This window comes from Phaeoacremonium minimum, assembly GCF_000392275.1.
Source record: "Phaeoacremonium minimum UCRPA7 unplaced genomic scaffold PA7_03_scaffold_522, whole genome shotgun sequence".
In the NCBI taxonomy this organism is placed as follows: domain Eukaryota; kingdom Fungi; phylum Ascomycota; class Sordariomycetes; order Togniniales; family Togniniaceae; genus Phaeoacremonium; species Phaeoacremonium minimum.
In genome coordinates, this window is record NW_006921424.1 from 87710 (window position 1) to 108628 (window position 20919).

The following is a 20919-nucleotide window of genomic DNA, read 5'->3' on the forward strand; positions in this document are numbered from 1 at the left end:
TGGCACCGGCGCCGCTTTGCTATGCACCACAGCGCTGAGCGTCATCTCACATTGGTTCGACAAACGTCGAGGCCTCGCCAGTGGTATTGTGTTTGTTGGGAGCAGCATTGGGGGCGTGGGATTCCCGCTGCTCATGCGCACCACTCTACCCACACTCGGCTGGGCCTGGACGATACGCATCATAGCCGGCATTGTAGCCTTACTGGTTGGTATGGGTAGTTTTCTGATCCGGGGTAGAATCAGGGGCGGGAAAGGGGACGGGTTGATTGACCTGAGGTGCTTCAGGGACTGGCGGCTTGTCTGGACAACGCTGGGAATATCCTGTACGTGCCTGAACAGAATCGATCATTCAAGCTGTGCTGACAGCTCTTGCAGTGATCGAGTTTGTACTCATCGGAGCCATGGGCCTGCTTCCGACTTGGGTGATCCGGGAGGGCTTTGGCCAAGCGGTCTCATTCAACATTGTGGCACTGACCAATGGGTGAGCTTCATGAATGCGCACCGTGTTATATCTTAGACTGACAAAGTTATTTGAATAGTGGCTCGGGCGTTGGGCGATTTGTGGCAGGAGCAATGTCTGACCATATTGGGCGGTTCAATACCGCCATCTTGACCCTGACATGGGCCACTACAGTCATTTTTGGTGTTTGGCTATCGGTTGACCACAGAGTCTGGATGGTATATCTATTTGGTCCTCTTTTTGGCTTTGGAACAGGAAGCCTTATCAGCATGTCGCCGGTTTGCATCGGACAGTAGGATCAGTGATGCCAAACCTTACGTGACACATGTACGCTAACACTTCGAAACCAGACTTTGTACAGTCAATAAGTTCGGTCGGTTCTACGGAACTAGTTATAGCGTCGTCAGCATTTTGTGAGTGGAATATATGCACTGGTTCACTCGCACGGCTAACAGTATTCCAACATTTACAGTGCTTTCTGCTGCATTCCTCTTAGTGCTCAGATCTTGCAGGGTGTTGGCCCGACGGGGCTTGTCGTTGTATTTGGTGGGACACTGATACTTGCTATCTTCTCGTTTGTGATGGCACGTTGGTCTTGCCTGGATTACACCTGGCGATGGAAAGTGAAGGTTTGAAGATTCAATACCCTTGACCTAGCGGTTGACAATGAAAAGGAGGCTGAGCCTATTGGGATTGACATACGAAAACAAATGGACATTAACGAGGTTATTGTAATACTAGTGCTTGAAATGAGGATACGGAAAGCATAAGGGTAGATATTGTTGGGTAATGTGTAATATCGTGGTTGATGGCTCATTGTTATATTTACCCAAATCATTGACACCAAAGGCTGGGATCGACATATCAAATTGGATATACCGTAATTGTCTCGTGTCGATTGCACAAATGACTTTAGAGCTTATTCTCCGTTTATTGGAAAGTCTCGCGGTGGTATGTGTGAGTGGAAAGAACTGATTGTTTGGGTGCATCAAGTTGCTTTGCTAAACCAATATTCTGCTGAACCAATATTCAAGTCCTTCACGGCACAGATTGTGGCGTAGCACTTTACCCTGCAGCCAACAGCTTGGAAATCTCGACCAGACTGGGCGGGCAACGAAATGCACACTAAGCCCTACGACAGAGAGGGCGGAATCAGCCCAGGAGAGGCAGGGATCAGCTTACATCCCCTCAGACGGTGGACTGGTCAGATGTAGTTTGTAATTATGACTGTACGTACAGTTATTACTCTAGTGCTGCCTTGTTCGCAACTGGCAACTCCGCCCGCTGTGTCATACGAACATGCAAAAGGCTTTCTTGCATCTACAGACAGACGGGCGGAATGTCCCGACGGATTGCTGCGTATCATCAAGTTTTGGGGGACTGAAATGGCAAACATTCAGCACTTACGGTACTCAATTGCGTGTGTGCGAGAAGAAGTATCTAACGTTAGTGTGCATGGAAGGGTTTGACGGTGAGTGAGTCACCCCGGACAAGCCCAGACTGTGTGTGGTGGGTGTGGGTGGTTGTGTGGGTGGAGGTTGGCGGAAGGATTACCTAGGTATGATTACCTACCTTACCATACCATACCTACCAGGCATGTATGTATGCATGTATGTATGTATGTATCGTATCTTCTTCCCCCTGCGCACTCATCGACGACACATGTTGCGTATGGGCGGGCGAATACGTGTGCGTGCGTACGTGCATGGGTGTATGCGTGCAGCTGACGAGGGAAGGACAACTGACAGGCCCCGCCCCACTCGCCTTTTCGTAAGACGTTGAGAGTGATATGATGAGTCCTCCGAGACGTACAGGACAGTTGAGTAGAGTACATCCAGGACATGCGGTACAGTACTCTCTCTCCGTCTAGGACTTCGATCCCTCAAGGCCAATTGGTTTGGTTCCGCGGTCCATCTTGTACCTAGGTATGTACTAGGCGATCTATCATCATTGCGGCGAAGGCCATGGGAGGGCCAGAAAGCCTGCCTTGGGTAGCAAACATTTGCTTGCTGGGTGATTGACTATTGCCTACTTGAAGAGAGTGCCGATGCAGCATCCATTTCATCGGGCTTCTCTTGTTGCCTTGGGAGTCGGGCGGGTCAAACGAGGGGTGTGGTATATTGCTTACCTACTGCGTAGGTAACAGCTAAGCTTTTTATGCCAAGTATAAAACGGTACTTTGATTTGGATGCGGCTGTTCTGAATGAATGAGTCCTGCCTCTTCGGATCCGGCTCTCGGCTCCAGGCACTGACTGGCCTGGGGCAGTGTCCCAAGATAGGTACATGTACTCTACATACAAGCAAGTACCAAAACGAATGCCTCAGACCTTTGGGACATGCCCAGGTAGTCCCTGCAGATCCGCTTCTAGACGTGTGACTGTTAGGCATCCCCTTTCTCCGCAACGCATTGTGAAGCACACGATGAATGAATAACAAGTCGTTGGCTGCCTAAAGGACCTCAGGCTTGCGAGGTCCACATCCGACTCCAACGCCTTGGGATCCTTGGACGCGCTTATTGTGGAAATAAAGGTATGACCTCAGGGCAGGGCCTGCAGCAGCTGGCCGCAGTAGTACTCGTCACCCTTGCGATATAGCCTCGACTTGTCATATACCGTTGTATCCCTCCCTCCTAATGCTCGCTAGTCTGCCTAGGTTGTAGGATTAGTCCGACTGGGAGGCTGGTGTTCTGGCAGACACTGTACATCCCTTACATACATATGGATGTCTGCCGCCAACTCGTTGCCTTATGTCTCTACCCCCTTACTAGTAATCCGTGTTTAGAGGTTCGAAAGAAGCCATCCTGTGCCTTTCATCCAAGCCAAGTGCCATAATAGGAATCTAAATCTCAGAAAGCGGATCGATATCCTATACACGTCAATTCGCAGTCCTCAAATATCTTGCCCCGTGCCTGCTGAAGAGGCAAACGCTTGGGTCCGTTTTCTCTTTTAGTCTTAATCACCAGCGCAAGCCGTCATAGGCTGAGGGACCATGGTGGCTACAATTACAAACACTTCATCGACATGTCTTCTGTATGCGCATACACAAGCCATCCTCCTCGGCTTGGTCGTTTTCCATCTGTCCCTAGTCTCAGGTGCGCCTGTAGAAGGAACCTCGTGCGGAAACCCCAACTGTGCCTCGTCTGGCCACGACCCTTCTTCGAATAAAGATGACGACAAGGCAACGGGAGGAGCAGGAGGCGGAAAGGGTTTGCTCGACCAGTCCTTAGGCGTGCAGCTCGGCTCCGGCTTCCTGCTCGGCATGGCCATTGGTGTTGTGCTATATGGTCTATGGAGGGGGTGTTGGGCTGCTGGACGACGCTGTCGGCCTGGCAATTCGCAAGGAAGTGCACCATGAATCCTTCCTGACAGACACTGGACGCATATATGATCCTATCATCCCCCCGAAAGTGTACTTGGATGTGAACTGACGGTCGGGTTTCATACGCGTCTACCAGGGGACAACATCAACACTCAGCAAGACTTTGTGATATAGAGCTAACATCCGCCAGCGGGTAAGCACTCTTTTCAAAGGCCCAATACTCTGCTTTGGGACCACTCTCCTTGAGTAGTGCCATGTCTTGGCTCGTCGTACTCAGGAATCACCTATCCGCCTTCAGCGCTCGAATAGACTTTGGAGCCACTTTTGCAAACAAACGGCAACCTGCTATGTTGCAGAGGTGGGCAGGATAGAGCTCACAATAGGAGTGAAAAAGAATGGGATTAGGTATCACCCGAACGACATGCGTCGCTCTGGTCGAGGCTGTGGATATAACAAAACCAGATCGGAGTGATCTGAAACTACCACATCCTGAACCTGCACAGCCCGATAACTTGGTTTTACAGAGCCACTTCTTCTCTTTTTCCAAAGACCTGCGAAGTCTACCAAGACGACACACTAGCATCAAGGCATCGACAGATGACACAGGGCATATCTGGAATTTCTCAATTGCTTCACCAGGGTGTTGATATTTGTTCAGTATCAATATGGCCTCAAATGGGGCCACATCTATGTCGAAGCACCACATATTAAAGCCTTTCAAGTCCGTCACAGCCATGCTGAGGTGCTCGATTAAGAAGGCCGCGACACTGCACAGGCCTCTGGCGAGAGCTGCGTCGACACTCTGGCAGGGTACCGCCGTATCGCAGAAATGGGGCATTCCAGATTGCTGGCATGTTCGTATCCAACCAACCGCAAAAGAATACAAATCTTAACGTCTCGACGCCGATATATTCTAGATTATTGCGCACACCAGTAAATACGAACTGATGTTATCCCTCTGACGCTGAGCTAATGACTTTAGTAGCCAACATACTACCAACAGCACAGAGTCACGAGCGTATAACCATCGACACGATGCCTGTGCTTGCGTTCTTGAGCGATCTTGATGGGATAGAGCTCGTGTTCGATATGCTTGAGACAAGGGGATTTCAGACGCGCGATGGCCACATCTGGGAGTGATCGGATCTGCTGGGACATTGAAATCCATGAGGGTATCCTAGGTATAGAGAGGGCGATCAATGGCCGTCAATAAATCATGCAAAACTTCACGACCTTTGTCTATGCTCCCCAATTGTGTAACCCCTAGCCACGCCGCTTCTACCTTCCTCGATAGCCGCACTTCTCTCCTCGCTGTAGTCACTCCCTAGCCCTTGCCAAGTACGCTGTGATCTCAGGTACTCTGCTCCAGGACTTACTACTCCATTGACAGTCGCAAGATCTGACTTCGGTCGTAGTGTGAGAGCATCTGACGATGTCCCGGGTTGACCTGCCTGCGAAGTTGCTTGTTCCCTGCTGCCGCGAGCAGCAGCCATCCGCATTGGCCGGCTATGGCTAACCAGCTTTCCGGTACGAAGATCAAATTGCGGCGGCTCGGACTCCTCGTCCTCGATATCACCGTAGTCAACGACATCTGGCTGAGGGGGTAGCATCTCGGCAGTCGTGTGTCCCTCAATGGCGTTTGGCGGCTCCTTCTCGACTTTCTTTCCTACAGTCTCAATGCCGCCCCACCATTCGACTCCCCATATCCTTTCTTCATCACTCATCAAGGCAGCCTCCAGTTCGAATGGTGTTATAACAGGCCTGAAAAAGCCAGCATCATCCTCGACAAGACTGCTCTCCCAGCAACCAATAATGACCCACCCGTCGATCTCGGCAAAGTTTGCCAGCTTCGCTGGATTCAGCTTTCCCACGACGACAGTGTAGCTTTTCTTTCCAGCTGCAGCTATCTGCTTACGTATCGAGTCTATCGAGGAGAGGTAATTTGACACTGACAAGGTGTTAACTAGGATGCCGATGATGCCAGCGGTCGCTAGTGTCAGCACGCGGGCATACCGGCGCCCAAGAAGAGCCCGGGTCCTTCGTGCATCCGAAGAGTCAGTGTCAGGGCCTGTTCCTGTCGTGAATATGTGGAGAGCCTTGACTCTTGAGGATAGGGCGAGCAGGAGCGCAGTTGGGGGCGATGACACATGGAAAACAGAGTATTCCAGGAGATCTATGCCGCCCCTTTCCCCAATGCTCACCTCTTTACCCTCAATATCAACAACTTTTCGATTTGGGATTAGCCCTAGAGGATCGTGCACAATTGATGTAGACACAATGTTGCTGTATCCTAGCGCTTGAAGGGCATGCATGAGTGCCGAGATGTGGTCCTGGTATGTGACGTCTGCCATCAAGACAACCCTCGAGCTCTTCTCTGGGTGCTCTTGCTCGAAAGCGGCAATCACAGTATCGTGGTCTAGCTTGTGCTTGGTAAAGACGTAGATCACAGGTAGTCGTGACGTTGGAGACAGGCATGACCGGCCATAATGTACAACAACATCCGCATGGACGTGCTCCGCCGCAATCTCGTCCACACAGCATGCGCTGTACGAGGTGTCTGCAAGGATGTATATTCTTTCTTTTTGATCTGTCGGTGTGCTCTGCCCAACATTCGACGACTGGATTTCAGCAGAGTTTGGGTTCGAATCGCCTTCAACCGTTGCATTCCCATTCTCTCTTGGCCTTTGTGAGGCGAGCTCATCATGGAGCAGTGCCACTATCCTGGGCGCGTCTCCTAGCATCGAATCGGGGAACTGCAATGCCACTCTTCGCCGACTACCCTGCCGAATCTCACGGGCAGTCCTCCCGACTTCGTAAATCTCCCGCAGGGCATTGTCGGACCTGTCTTCGGGCATACCGGCTTCCGGCGCGGCCTCCGGGTCGACATGCTCGAAAAGGTGCTCGGCCGGGGTGGAGAGAGCCGGGGCAGCCGTCAGCTCGCCGGGCATGGCGCCTATAGCTGCCGCTACCGTCGAAGGATGTTTGTAGGATTCCACGAGGCCCGTTTGCCGTTGGGGTTAGGTAAGGCTGGAGATTGCTGGCGGTTGGTTTCTCTGAGTCTCTTTCTCTCTTTTTGGTGACGTATGGTGGGTTGGTTGATGATGGTGGGGGCGGGGTTGACATTTTTTTTTCCTTTCCCCGTTGCTGCTGGCGGGAGGTGGGCCCCAAGACGGTCAGCTAGACAGTGGATGGAGCCACTAATTCTCTGGAGCCATCAGCCCTACGACTCTTGGAAATGACATTACTCATCCATCTGATCCATCACCACTTTACCTATAGGTACCTTACCTGCTCCATACCCAGTCTTTATCAGCCTACGGCATGTGACCAAGATGCATAGCTATCTACTGCTAGTCATGGGCAGGTCTCTCTCCGGACTAATCTGGAGTATATAATATAATGATGCTGGATGCTTATGTCTGATCTCTCATGTGTCTACGCTGAGCAATGCTGATGCTATAGTTACTACCTTAGCTGTGGAAGTAGACAGGTATGTTCGATCTGCTCTGTGATATCCCTACTATCAATGTTCCAAGGCCCGGACGCCTTTTAGATACCGGTAAATAGGTAGGTACCTACCTGGCCTAGAACGTGCTTCCGGGTCCGGACGAAGTCCCCGGTGACGGCCACCGCCGCTCTCCTCCCCCGGAAGGCAACTCGCTAACGGCAGTCTCGGTGGCCGGCAACTCGGGTCCGGGCACGCCGTCCGGCATTTCATTCAGCGTCCCACACGGGTGGTACTGGCCGTATGCCTGCTGGCTGTATGGGGGCTGTTCGTACACGGATGGTTGGAGCAGCTGCTCCTGCGTGGCCGCCTGTTGTTGGACCTGCGCCAACTGCTCCACCAAGGCCAGCCTCTGTCTCTTCTCACGTCGGAACTTTGTCAGAAAGAAAAAGAGCCCGGCACAGGCCAGAGCAAACCCAGTGCCAAACACAAAGCCCACAGCAATTGCCGTTGTGCTCGTGGATGAATCCGTTTCTTCGCCATGTGTGTTTGCACCTGCTGACGCTTCACCCGACGGTGTTGATGTCGAGCTGCTGGACGCTGGCACCGATGGCGAGGATGATGATGATGATGATGATGCCGGCGAAGAGCTGGAGGATGGGGATGAGCCGGCTGACACATAAGGACCGACCCGGTTGGACCCGTCGCCGCTGATCACCGCGATGAGGTAGCCCGGCTTGTAGTCAAATCAGTTGCTCGTATCGTTGCAACACTGATCGCCCTCGACGCAGCATGCCTTGCCGTTCGCCATGTCGCATGTTTGCACCCACACGCCCAGATTCAGCTGCCCTAAAGCATCTCTTGTCAGCAGCCCAGCACTGAAGGATCATTTTGCCCTCACGTCCGTAAGGCACGCATGGCTTCCGACTGACCTTTCCCGAGACACATCTGTGGACACTTGGGGTCCCGCCAGCTCGGATCTGTGCAGCTTTGCCGATACATCACCCCCGACCAGTCCTGGAAGCATGTTCCCGATTCATAGCATGCGTCGTCGTGGACACAGCACGCGCTGACGCCTCCCGTCTCTGCTGCCGCCGTATTGCAGATATACCCTGCCGTATCAATCGAGCCGTCGGGAAAGTAGCATCTCGGTTCAGTAGCGCCGTGGACTGGGATCGAGGCGGTGACGGTCAGCCCAATCGCCACAAGAATTTGCCGTTTGGATGCCATCGTTGACTATTTTATCCTCGGAAATGACTGCAAGCTTGTATTACAAGCGACTGGCAGTGTACACGCACGTCAGGTCTTATATGCTGTTTTTCTTTATCAGAAAATTCGTCATACAACTACTATGCATGCCTCAGGTCCAGCACCATGTGCAATGGCAAAAGGCTCAGGCGCCCCTAGACGCCTCGACAGTGTCTGGGACGGATTTCCACGCCGCACTACACATTGGGCAGGACGATGATTCTGGACCCTGACTGCGACGCCATTGCGTGCTGAAAATGAAGCACTGGGCGCTTGCACGTTTCTTGAAACATGAGAGATTGCCGCTGTTGGCACTGGCGGGTGCAGGCCTCGACCTGGAGGATTGCGGCACAGGAGCTGATGAAATGTCAGAGTTGGGGGCCAGAGTTTCAACATGTCAAATCACAGGCGCCATGAAGCCAATGACGGTTCGTAAAAGGACTCACTGCTTCAGATTGGCAATTTTGACTCTATAAACAATAATACTTAGCTGCATCTACAGGATATCTACAGCAGACTATAGAGAAGCCAGCCAGCGCCAGGCCCTCTAGCTTAGATATTCTCTGCCAAAACCCTCGACATGTCTCGGGATCTCGCCCATATTGGCTCCATGGACTGGTTTGCCTCAGAAGATGGTCTTCAGCTTCCAGCCCACTGCAAGAATCCGCGCGCTCGTGTAGCACAGGAGGGCCAGAGCATAAGCGGTACCAGAAAAGAGGATCAAGGCCATCCAGCCAGCCTCCTGTCCTCCCCCCAGGCCCAGCAATGCACCTCCAAGAGGCACGCTGCTCAAAGTGCCAAAGCTGGCAACGAAGTTTGCGGTGGAGATGTATCGCGCGTAATCTCTTGGGTCACAGAGCTGGCCGAGACACACCGGCACTAGGCCGAGATTGCTGCCGCTCGAGAAGCCGAAGAGCAGAGCGAATGAGATAATCATCGCCTGAGAACTTCCGGCCTGCAGCCACAACCCAAATATCGTGGCACAGCATAGTGTGATTGTGATGATAATCACGTTAAATCGACCGAACAGATCCGCTAGCACACCTGGCAGGAAGCGGCCCAACACAGAGCCAGCATTGAGCAGAGATAGGAGTGTGTACGAGGCAGTCGAGTCCTGTCCATGCGCTGCGGCAAACGACACTATGAATGTGAGCGGAACGAAAAGGCCGCATTCTAGGAAGAAAGTCCCCAGAGCTGACAGCGCGTAGCTCTTGTTCTTGAAGACAGAAATATCAGGCCAGATAGAGTCAAGATTATCTCTGCGGCGAGGAAGGCGTGATCGAATCCAGAGATTAGCAGGCACTGCCAAGGCAAGTTGGATGAACCCCAGGATCCGGGTACTCCAGGCAAAGCCGAGCTGGGGAAGCAGACGTTGCAGTAGGAGCGGAAACAAGATTCCACCAATGCCGCCAGCGGTGGTTGCTATGCCAGTTGCGAAGCCGCGTCGAAGGTTGAAGAAGTGTGCGATGGCACCATAAGCCGGAGAGTTGAGGAAAGCACCTCCTAGCCCACCGAGGACCGAGTAGGTGAGGAGTATTTGGTAATACTCTAGCTGATAGTGAGTTGCCGAACGGCATTAGATCTGAATGGGGAATGGATATGAGACTAACCTTCACAAAATCCTAAAAGCAACAGAGATAAAGCCATGAGACAGCTGCCAATGGCTACAAGGAGCCGAGGGCCATGATGATCGAAAAGGGGGCCGACTTGTATGCCGACGAAGAAGACGAAGAACAGGTACAAGCTGAATATCCAGCCGATCTGTGAGGATGAATACTCGGATAGCTGGTGCGTTGAGAAATAGGATTCGAAGACAGCTGAAGAATTGATGACTCCAAAGACTGACAGCATGGCGCAGAATGAGCCAAATACCACCAACCAAGCCTGCAAGCCTCCCTCTGGGAACGTCAACGTAGAGACAGCAGACGGTTGCCTCCTCAGTCGTTGGTCGGAGCCATCACAGAAGCGTGGGTCATGGCCAGCGCCGCCATCGTCGTTGCTATCAGAATCAGAGAACCGTTCTTTGTGGACGATATCCTGCTTTTCGAGGTCGGTCGACGAGTCATTAGGAGTAATGGTCGATGGTGGTGTATGGGGCCTGGAGAACCTGTATTGTTGGTTTTTTAGGCAGGTTTCCTCTGCTTGATTATGTGCAAGGGTCATTTACAGATAAAAGAGAAACTGGGATCTTGCTGTGTTGCCCAACTTAAATCAAACTATAACTCTCTCCTCTCCACGTTTCGCTGTTCGTGTGTGAGTGTGCCAATATCGACGGAGGACCGTGAATTTGTATACGTTTCCACCTAACTGTCGGCACCTTGTGTGATTGTTGGAATAATTGGGATCTATAGGTGACTGTCACGGTTACTGTGACTCGGGAATTGTTTCGGGATCAAAGACACTCATACATGAATGTCAAGCATTGTTGAAAGAAGTCTCTATTCAATTTATTTGAACCAATATAGAGAGACGCCTCATTCAGCATCATTGGCTTGACAATACGTAATCTTTTACTATTCCACCGTACCTAAGAACCCGTTACGTTAATTCATCAAGCGATTACGTGGAGTTGGCCTTTCAGGTCATCTGCCACGCAAAGTAGCTAGGAAAACTGGGCAATTACGTCGCTGGTTGAATAAATTTGACCGCACCGAGGACAGCCGAGATCGCCCCCGCTGCTTCTGTTCGCGGAGGTCGGCTACACCCGCGCAACCTGCCGAACCATCGGAGCTGCCCCCCTTTTCCCACTCCTATAAAGTAATGCCTTGGTCGGGGCTGGGAGTGATGTCTGATATCACATAGAACTAACGCTTTCATGCATGCAGACGATATATGTCAGAAGCCACGATTCTTACCGTTGCAGTGTAACCGCTACGCTTGCATGCAAATCGTGTGTAGCGCAATCACGGCCGCCCACGGTAGACTTCTGGAGATCTGCCACATGCTTTCTATGGTCCCCTTTGTTTCACAGACTTCCATGATGGCAAGACCATATTAGTGGTTTCAGAAGGCATACTCACTTCCGTCTTTAGCTGGAGATATTAAAGCAAAGAACTGCCATGTCAATTCTCGATCACTGTGAGTTCAGGGCCTTGCTTTTTCTTCGAAATAGGTCATGTATAGATAGTGATAATAAACACTGAAATTATTCCACCTTACAATTGAGGGTACGCATGGGCATGGCTGTTAGACACCTGGCCCATAGATCAGAGACAGCGCCACGCAATTCTCAATTTATGTTTATGACAGAAGTCGGGGAAATTCGCGTGTCTCGCGGAGTAGAACATGGGTCTTGCACTTGTTCTTGTTGTCATTGAAAGTAACCGCGGACATGATTTCCTCGGTTTAAGCATATGTACACCAACAACAAGACATATGGAACATTTTTCAGCCGCATTGTCTCTGAATACGGAACTCAAATACATGCGCAAGCAACCTGGAGCTCGCTTGGGTGAGACATCGAGTTATGATCTCCCCGCGGGTGCTAAGTTGGTGGTCTTGGAGCCAATGCCTCTCAAGCCCTACGAAAACGTGATAGGATGACCAGCCCAGTTGTGGAGCGAGCGAGCCTTTAGTTTCCGCAGAATGTGAAACAGGCAATAGCATGTTCTATTCGTGGCTTTTGGTCACAATGAGTTGAAAGCCATGATGATTGGGTCATGTACCACTTTATTAGTACAGAGCTCGTATGCCACCTGGCTGGCTCCCACAAATAGTGCCCAAGATGTCGGGAGCGCAATGGTGCAACTGTCTGCCTGCCGCTAATTATCCTCCGGAAGGAGAACAAGTTTTTCTCATTCTATCTTTCAAGACAAAAGTGTGACCGATTTTGAATTTTCCAATGGCATGAGGTAGAGTAAACCCTTTGATCCATCATGAACATCGACGGAAGTGGTCGTTCGATTTGACCTTAACATTTCAACGGGATCATGCTGGGGGACTCGAGGATGCGGGGAATGCGCGACTCTGCGTGGCGATGGCAAGTGGCATGTTTTACCGTTTTTGACGGCTTGAATGGACGGGACTTTGTGTTACTGGCGGGAAGAGCGTTGTGCCGTACGGCTGGTGGTTGTTTGCTCATTATCTACTCAAAGATCAACATCTCTATGGCACTTAGGCTTCAGCCCAAGAATCAAGTACAAGTAGTTGTCAATCAAACGGAGTTCTTTTCTCCTTGTCAGCTGTTCGACGGGTATACTAGGATGTGAAGAAGAGAGCATGTGGTCCCTTGAATATCCGGATAGCAATCTGCCTAGTCCAATCTGGTCAAGTTGCCAACTTGCTGCTACCAAAGCGAACACAAAGGAGGTCGTGGAGAACCACGCCGGCGCTTCAAGTGTTTTCCTTTGGGTTCGGCATGACACCATGGCAAGAACGCCGTCGTTTTGCAAATAAGTGTGACGGCGGATACATCTCATTCGTAAAACTGAAAGTTCAGTCCTAGCCCAAGTCTACGTGTGATTACATCCATGAGGAATTTCGATTCTCCGCTATAATTATATCCTTGATGGGAACAGTCAGTGACACTGCATTTGATAAGGAGACGGTTGTCTCTTTACTGCGACAGCCGCCGGCCCATCTCCGCCGATGACTCAGCGATAAATTATGGCTCACTATGACGAAGTTTCCGAACTAATATTTTGATCAACCAGCATTTCTCCAGGATAACCACTCAAAATGAAGTCCGAAAGTCTATCCGCAAAGAAGTTCATATATCACCAAGAGTGTAAATGATTTCGCATATAGTGCACATTGGCTGAGCGGTCAATCTACAATCTCGAGGCGTCTTTCGCCCTTCTATAACATAGCCACGAACCTGACTCCCGTGGCAAGAGGCTTGCAGACTCCACCCTAAATCGCCGCTTTTGGAAGGTGGGTTCTCGCGTAGAGGATAAATATCGATCATTCCTATCGACTCCCTGGAATTAACTTCGAAGAAATCAGACTATCTCATTCCCAAAAACAAACACTTTCATCCGAATACTATGTCTAGGGACTGGGGCACTGGAGGCGCTGGTCAATTCACGACCAAGACCTATACATCAGTTTATCCAACGATAAATCCTATCCCCGTGAAGTTGCCGCCATCATTTGTGGTTTGTGTTGTTGGGGCCTCTCGAGGAATCGGCACTGGCATTGCGACTAGTTATACAAAAGCTGGTGCATCAGACCTCATTCTAGCTTCAAGGCGCACATCTGGCCTGGAAGAGGCTGCAAAAACCTGTAAACAGCTCAATCCAGAGGTCCGTGTACGGGTGATACCGTGCGATATCACTTCGGCTCAGTCTGTTGCAGTTCTTGCAGAGAGTGTCAGATCGGAGTTTGGACGACTCGATGTGCTTGCCATCAACTCAGGCTACTCTGGCCCTTGCTTGACAAGGATCACCGACGTGGATCCCTCGACAATGAAACAAGCCAGCGAGGTGAATTACATCGGCACCTTTCTATGTGCCAAGTTCTTCATTCCACTGCTCCTAGGTAGCCCCAACGGGGCTAAGGCTTTTGTGATAGTCTCGTCAATGGCTGCCCTTCTGGTGCGTGGGCCAATCGCCAATGCTCAATATTGTGTTAGTAAGATGGCTCAACTGAAACTGATGGAACATGTCCACGAGGAATACGCTCCAGAGGGTCTTGTGGCCTATAGCGTTCACCCGGGTGCTGTGGCAACTGAGCAGGCGATCGACACATCGCCGGAGGTTTTCGTCCCATATCTGACAGACAGTCCTGAGCTCTGTGGCGCTTTCATTGTCTGGCTGACGAAGCCAGGAACGAATACGCAGTGGCTGAGCGGTAGACTACTAAGTGCGAAGTGGGATGCTGATGAATTGCAAGCACGCAAGGAGGAAATCATTGAGAAGGATCTGCTAAAGACTAAACTAGTATTAGGAAACCCTTTAATCTAGAAGTTAGAGTTAGAAACTAATGAATTGACAAAGCCAGTCATGAAGTCAAAAATGGGACCATGAATGCCTATTTCGACTTTTTATGTCTCATTTAGTAAATGATGTTGGGCCGAAGGACACGCTTCGCATTGATAGTCAACTGAAATAGTCATATCACAACAAGTGTTGTTGAGATCTCCTGACTATCTCAAGTTCATAGCACATTCTTGTGGAAAACTGACAGTTCGAGGTAAGCATACCCCAAATCTTTAATACCAACACGCACGAGACATCAGATCACATCAAAGCAATTGTTAAATTCTATATTACGAACTTATAAATGAGCTGGATAGCGGAATGAAACCGAGACTTCCTAACCATGAATGCTGTAGACACAGCACCTGCAACTGTTTGGGACCGAGCCATATTTGTCACCGAGCACACTCAACTTTCGGTCCGATAACGACTTGGAGCTTGACAGAGACTTTGAGACAAAAATGTCAGAGTAGTGCCGGAGATCCTTTAAAAAAGACATTACCGGGGTCATATCTCAACTTCACCTTCCTCAGTGTCGCTAGATCATCCTTCCCATAGACCTTGTCAGCCTGATATTCCTCCGGAGATGTGAAGTTCATATATGCTGTATCCAAAGCTACCTCACTGTCTCCAATCTTTCTAGCTAGATCTTCCGCCCAGTTTTCAACCTTCTTGAACTCTGGATCGTTGGCCGACCCTGACGGAGAAATCGTTCCGGCAATTCCCACGACTAGGTGTGGTCGGCGGGTTCCAAAAGAGGTATCTAGGGATGGTCGAGCACTGACTCCATGTACATTGTGGATGATGAGACCGACTGAATCGCCCACCGGAGGGTTCTCAGCTATGAGATTACCGAGCTCAGGGCCAATGGTTCCAATGATCCGCGAGGTGAAATAGTATGGACAATGAACCATTGGAATAGTCGCAACTAGACTTTTCAGTGTAGCTTCTAATCATCAGCCACTCTGCTGGATACTTTCTCATATAATTGAATTTTACTTACTATCATTGACTGTGTTTAACAAAACGGTGCCAAGCTTGCGGATCTTCTCAAGATACAGTTTTGCTTGAATGAAGTTACCATGCGAATCCGGCCACGCAAATAAGAACGCAAGAACACGTCCCATGCCCGGCAAGTAAGGGACAATAAAGTCACCCGAGAAAGAGTCAGGGAAGTTTGTCTTCGTTAGTTCATCAAAGCCTTTCAAAATCCTTCCCACATCAGAATAATCAAAAACCACGAGCCCACCAAGTATCTTCGGGTTCTTGTAGAGCTTTACGCGCATCTCCACAATCAGCCCCAAAGTACCGGAGCCTGCGCCGCGGATTGACCACAGCAATTCGGGGTCACTGTCGGTGTCAACAATTTGACCATTGGCAACGATGATTCGAGCTCCTAATATCTGGTCGACTCCTAGACCATATGAGCCCTGCATTAACCCATAGCCTGCGCCGGTAGCCCAACCAACATAGCCCACCGAGGAGCAGAAACCCACTGGGGTGAAGAGATTGTGTTCTTCAAGGAAGCTCAAAAGATTTGAACCGATTGTCCCACCACCAATTCGGGCATAGGTCCTATCACCGGCAATGACTACACTATCCATTGCAGCCATGTCGACCACAACGCCACCACTAACTAGACTTCGTCCCCAAAAATCGTGTCCACCAGAGCGGACAGAAATGGGTATTTTATGATGGGTGCAGTGGGCAATAACCAACGTGGCCTCTGCTTCCGTCTGTGGGCGAATGATGGCTAGAGGTACTATATCGACGGCTGTATTGAAGACGGCACGAAGGGCACTAAATTCCGGGTTCGATCTAGTATATACGAGCATGGACGGGTTCTGGTCGAGCAGAGGAAGAAGACTTGGCGCATCAGTAGATAAGGCATCTTTTGAGACCCCTTGTGGACTGGAAAGGCGGTATTCCCGTCCTGCTTCGATATTTTGAGACATCTTGGCGTCTTCCACTTGCTCTGTATTCTCTACTTAACATATCTAGACATAGCACCATCCGTCTTTGGTGGTAGTGGACACACCCATATATATATATATTTGCTCGATGCTCAACCTCAAAGAGGTGCGTCGTAAGTTTTGTGATGTAGTGGCTGTGAATAAGTCGACAATGATCCGTTCCGTGGAGATTCGGATGACACACTGCATCTTACAGTCTTATCCAATCTTCTCAAGGCCGCCGTTGCTGATGCAGGTCCAATGAGGCCACAGAACTAAGTCTGTGATTTGGATATTATTAGGTTGCAAGCTAGTGCTGTGTGTTTTCCGTGGCATTCAGGCGCTAGCCCGCCCCCGTACCTGCATCATCTACGAATGTGAGGACTCTGACTGGCTGATAGATACGTGAAGCTCCCTGCTGAGAAATGTAAGCTACATCGGGACTTATGCCATCGAATTCTAATCCGAAATGTAATAATTGGTACAATCTTGACGCTAGAAAAGCATAGCATCCAGATTGTATAAAGAATTTAGCATTGAATCAAGTGACAAAAGAGTCGGCCGGCATATCCTAATGATTTCGAATTCATTGCCTTATGGATAACCAAATGAATACCCACAGCCGTACTGATACTATTGTCTACATATACATTACGCCTCTGACAGGCCTGTATCGATTTGATAACTATCAAAGCCTCAATCACTTAAAAATCGCAATATCTCCTTACCGATCAACGTCGTATGGCTCTCGATCGCAAAATGACCTGCATCTATGAGTTTCACTTCTGCTTTAGGCAAATCATTCTTATAGGCCTCAGCCCCTCCATGGACGAATATAACGTCATTCTTGCCCCAGATAGCCAGCAAGGGGACCTGAGAATTCCGGAAGTACTCGTGGAATTTGTCATAAAGCGCAACATTACTCCGATAGTCGAGGAATAAGTCCAACTGGATCTCCTTATTGCCGGGCCGCTCCATCAATGCGTAGTCCAGAGTGTAAGACTCTGGAGCGATCGTGTTGGAGGCGGGAGTGCCGTCTATGTATTGGGACTTGACTGCATCGTATGTGAGCATCTGTAACATTTGTAGTCATTAGCTGTCTGATTGAATAGCGAAGGATAATATACTACTTACGTAGTTGGCAATCTTGTCGCGATCCTCAGGCGTATTATCGCTGACCCAGAATTCCTTGATAGGGGCCCAAACATCTCCAAGTCCCTCAATGTACGCATTGCCGTTTTGGGAAATTATCGCCTGAACAGCATCTGGGCGTTGTAACGCTAAGCGATAACCAACTGGAGCACCATAGTCAAATACATATACAGCAAATTTGGCTATGTTAAGGACGTCCAAAAATTCAGAAACAGTATTTGTAAGTGTCTCAAATGAATATTTGAAGTCTGCAGGAGCCTGTGTAAAGCCAAAGCCTGGTAGGTCAGGAGCAATGACGCGATATCTGGTGGCGAGTAATGGGATGAGATTGCGGTATTGGTGAGAAGATGCAGGGAAACCATGAAGAAGCACTAGCACGTTCGCTGTGTCCGTCGTAGTCTGCTCACGATAAAACATGTCAACGCCACTCTTGGGCAAAATGACTCTCTTAAGTTGTATGGAGCCCATTTCTTACAAGTGTAACAAATTAAGGCTTAAATAGAAGGTGTAGTAAATATTGATCGTGACGTAAGATGTAATCTGAAGTGGTTCAATATTGAGGACACGGGTGGCACTTTATATCTGGTAGGCTATTCACACAATGTAGACAATTGAGTAAATTATGCTTGGCGTTTTATTACCAATGAATTTTCTAGGTAGTCGCTTGCGCCCTTGATCATGGCAGTAATAGTCAACTCACAGGGAAAGTTATTGCGCTTTTACCCACATTGTGGGGCTTAAGGATCCTACATCACAAAGGTGCTTACTCAACAGGGTGGAGTTAGGACGAGCAGGATGTTGGCTTCCGATCACTAATCATTCGCTACAAGCCATGTTAAAGGCGCCTTTTGGCCAACACAAGGGCATGATTCTATTGCTTAGATCTTACTACCAAGAGCGTCATAACTCTGAAAATCTTGCGGAGTTATGAATGTCTGTGCTTAGGAAGACCGCGTGGCCACAAATATACGCGGACTACAGTGATGCTACGTGTTGAGAGCAGAAAGCCATGTCATGATCATTCGCTCCTCGAGTATTTGTTCAAGGATGAGCCAGCAAAGTTTCTCCCTTTCACCGTATTGACAAAATGCTGGCATTCCGGGTAATTCAAAAGCAACGGAGAAAAAGCAGTGCGACCAGTGGGGAAGGAATCTAATACACGCGAATTGAGGATACAGGGAGGAAATGCAGGACGAGTGTTGAGACGAGAATCACAATTAGTGATGTGGAGCTGAAAAATGCTCTGATTAGACGAAAAGTGGTATTTTGCAAAGCTTCAAAAAGGTTTCTATGAGATAAAGGATGTCTCAAGACGTCACTATTACACAGTGTATTGATTCCACAACCTTCCATCAACATCCAATAGTCGTGCATCACTACCAGATTCACCGTTCTTTACATCCATCACTGCGATATGGGTCAAGGAGGCCACGAGGCTCCTGTCGTGACTGGCTGAAATGATTCGGGCGCCAGCGATACTGCGGCAAACTCCCCTGGGACTCCAGGAGGCGGAGGGGGGTAGATGCTGGCATCCCCAAAGTCCACGATGCTACCATCAGCCGGGACATTACCAAAGCCATCCTGAATTGGTAGGCTGAAATTATTGAGCATGAGCGGGAGATAAGTTTGTAAATCATCAAAGCTTGTCGGGAGTTGTTGGTACTCTTCAATCCCATCTGGACGGGGGTAATGGGCCATTTGACTATTATCAAATAACATTTCCGTGGTAGGAAAAGGAGACGTCACCATATCATCGATTGGGATGGGAAGAAGCGGAGTATTGCCCGGAGGACTGCTGGCGCAACTTCCTTCGGGTGCATGCTTCTCTTTGTCGCAAATATCCTTCCGAGCCATGCGGAAGATCGCAAGCGGATTGAGCACATATTCTGGGGTATACTGTACAGGGCTACCTGCCGTAGAAAGACTATCAATAAAAGTTAGCGGGTATGACAACAATGGTGATAGGATTTCTTTGACCTGTCGCTGTCTTGTAGAATGGATGGTAGAGAAGTGTTTTTGGTCTCTAGCGAAGCGGGAAGGCTAAAGCCTTCTTTCTGAAGCATATGCGTTGCTGCGATATACTATACAAGGTCAGACTGGGTTCCAATATCTAGATGATATGGTCTGGCTTACGAGAGGTTTTGCTAGTGAGTGTATTGGAATCATCTTTTTCAGGGCTATAATGTTAGCATGGAGAGCCAGCACTGCAAGCTTCTTCAAGCTTTCGCCTTTCTCAACCGATGTACCGAGGTCGTTTGAGATATAGTGTACGATAACACGCGATGAATCATGAGCAACAACACTTAACCAGGTATCAGAAAGCGCTTCCGGGCCATATCGCATAGCCTCCTCGTAGATAGACGAAAGAGCCATACAGTGTTCAAAGCATTTATCCTGTACTTGTTTCAAGAAGTCTGTCCGCTCCGGCGGGAATTCGAAAGCAGCCCGAATTTTGAACAGATCTCTCATACCGATTCGAGTCAAGTCACACATCGTCTGATGATACGTAACGTGAAGGAAGAGAAGGCCTCCCAGCTGTGAAGATTCCTTGCGCATGTATATTGCGGTTCGAGAGAAGTGGAGACTACCAGGTAGACTGTTATACCAATGTTGGAAAGACGCCTCAAGCATTGAGAACTCGGACTCTGGTAGCCATGGGGATTGCGCTTTGTCTAGATGCTTAACATATCTATGATTCTCCGTCAGAATTATCTCTGTGTCACGATAGAGCGGCTTAAGACTGACCTGAGAACCTTTCTTCGCAAGCTAACAAGCCTCACAAAATGTGCGTGAAGATCGAGAGACTCGATTGGACCCTTCATTCGAGCTTCTGCGGATATGAAGGGCAGATACGTGTTTGGCTCCAGCGCTTCCACAATGGACGGCGTTTGAAAGTCGAAACTCCGTTCATTACATGGCAGCTGGATCTTCATGTCACCCTCTCCGATGAGAGTAAGCTCATCCACTCCACTGCCTACCCAGGCGTCCATGATATACACGCTCCACATCAACCTCCGCCTGGCTTCCCTCGATGAGGGAGATAGTCCTGACTTATCAGTGCAGAGGACGTCTGCAGACGATTCGAGATTGATCTGTAGGGCTTGAGCCATTCGAATACCCAGGCCAGTCAGCATGAAAGCACTGGCATAATTTCCTATCCTTAACTCATGTTCGTGTAGTAGGACAACGGCCTAACAAGTACGAGATCGAAGTTGTCAGTTCGGGCCCATATACAGGACGTAGCTGAAAATAGCTCCGAGATAGCATACCATTGTACTTTCCACCGAGATGTTATTCAGGTTCATGAAGAGCAATTGATGGGCTCTCCTCGCCCACTGGTTTCCCGCCGTTAAGGCAAAGGCCTCATTCTCTTGACATTCTTCACAAAACTTGACGGCATAGAATCTGCGCTGAGTTAACGACTTG

General features: G+C 49.5%; 1 protein-coding gene across 1 annotated transcript; it reads right to left on the reverse strand.

Moving 5' to 3' along the window:
* Positions 1-17037: 17037 nt before the first annotated feature.
* UCRPA7_7414 (putative alpha beta hydrolase fold protein) lies at positions 17038-17961 on the reverse strand (the record flags this gene model as incomplete). The annotated part of the gene is made up of 3 exons (XM_007919946.1): positions 17038-17415; positions 17476-17621; positions 17901-17961. The coding sequence occupies 3 exons, from the start codon at positions 17959-17961 to the stop codon at positions 17038-17040; spliced, it is 585 nt and encodes a 194-aa protein (XP_007918137.1).
* Between the last annotated feature and the right edge of the window lie 2958 nt (positions 17962-20919).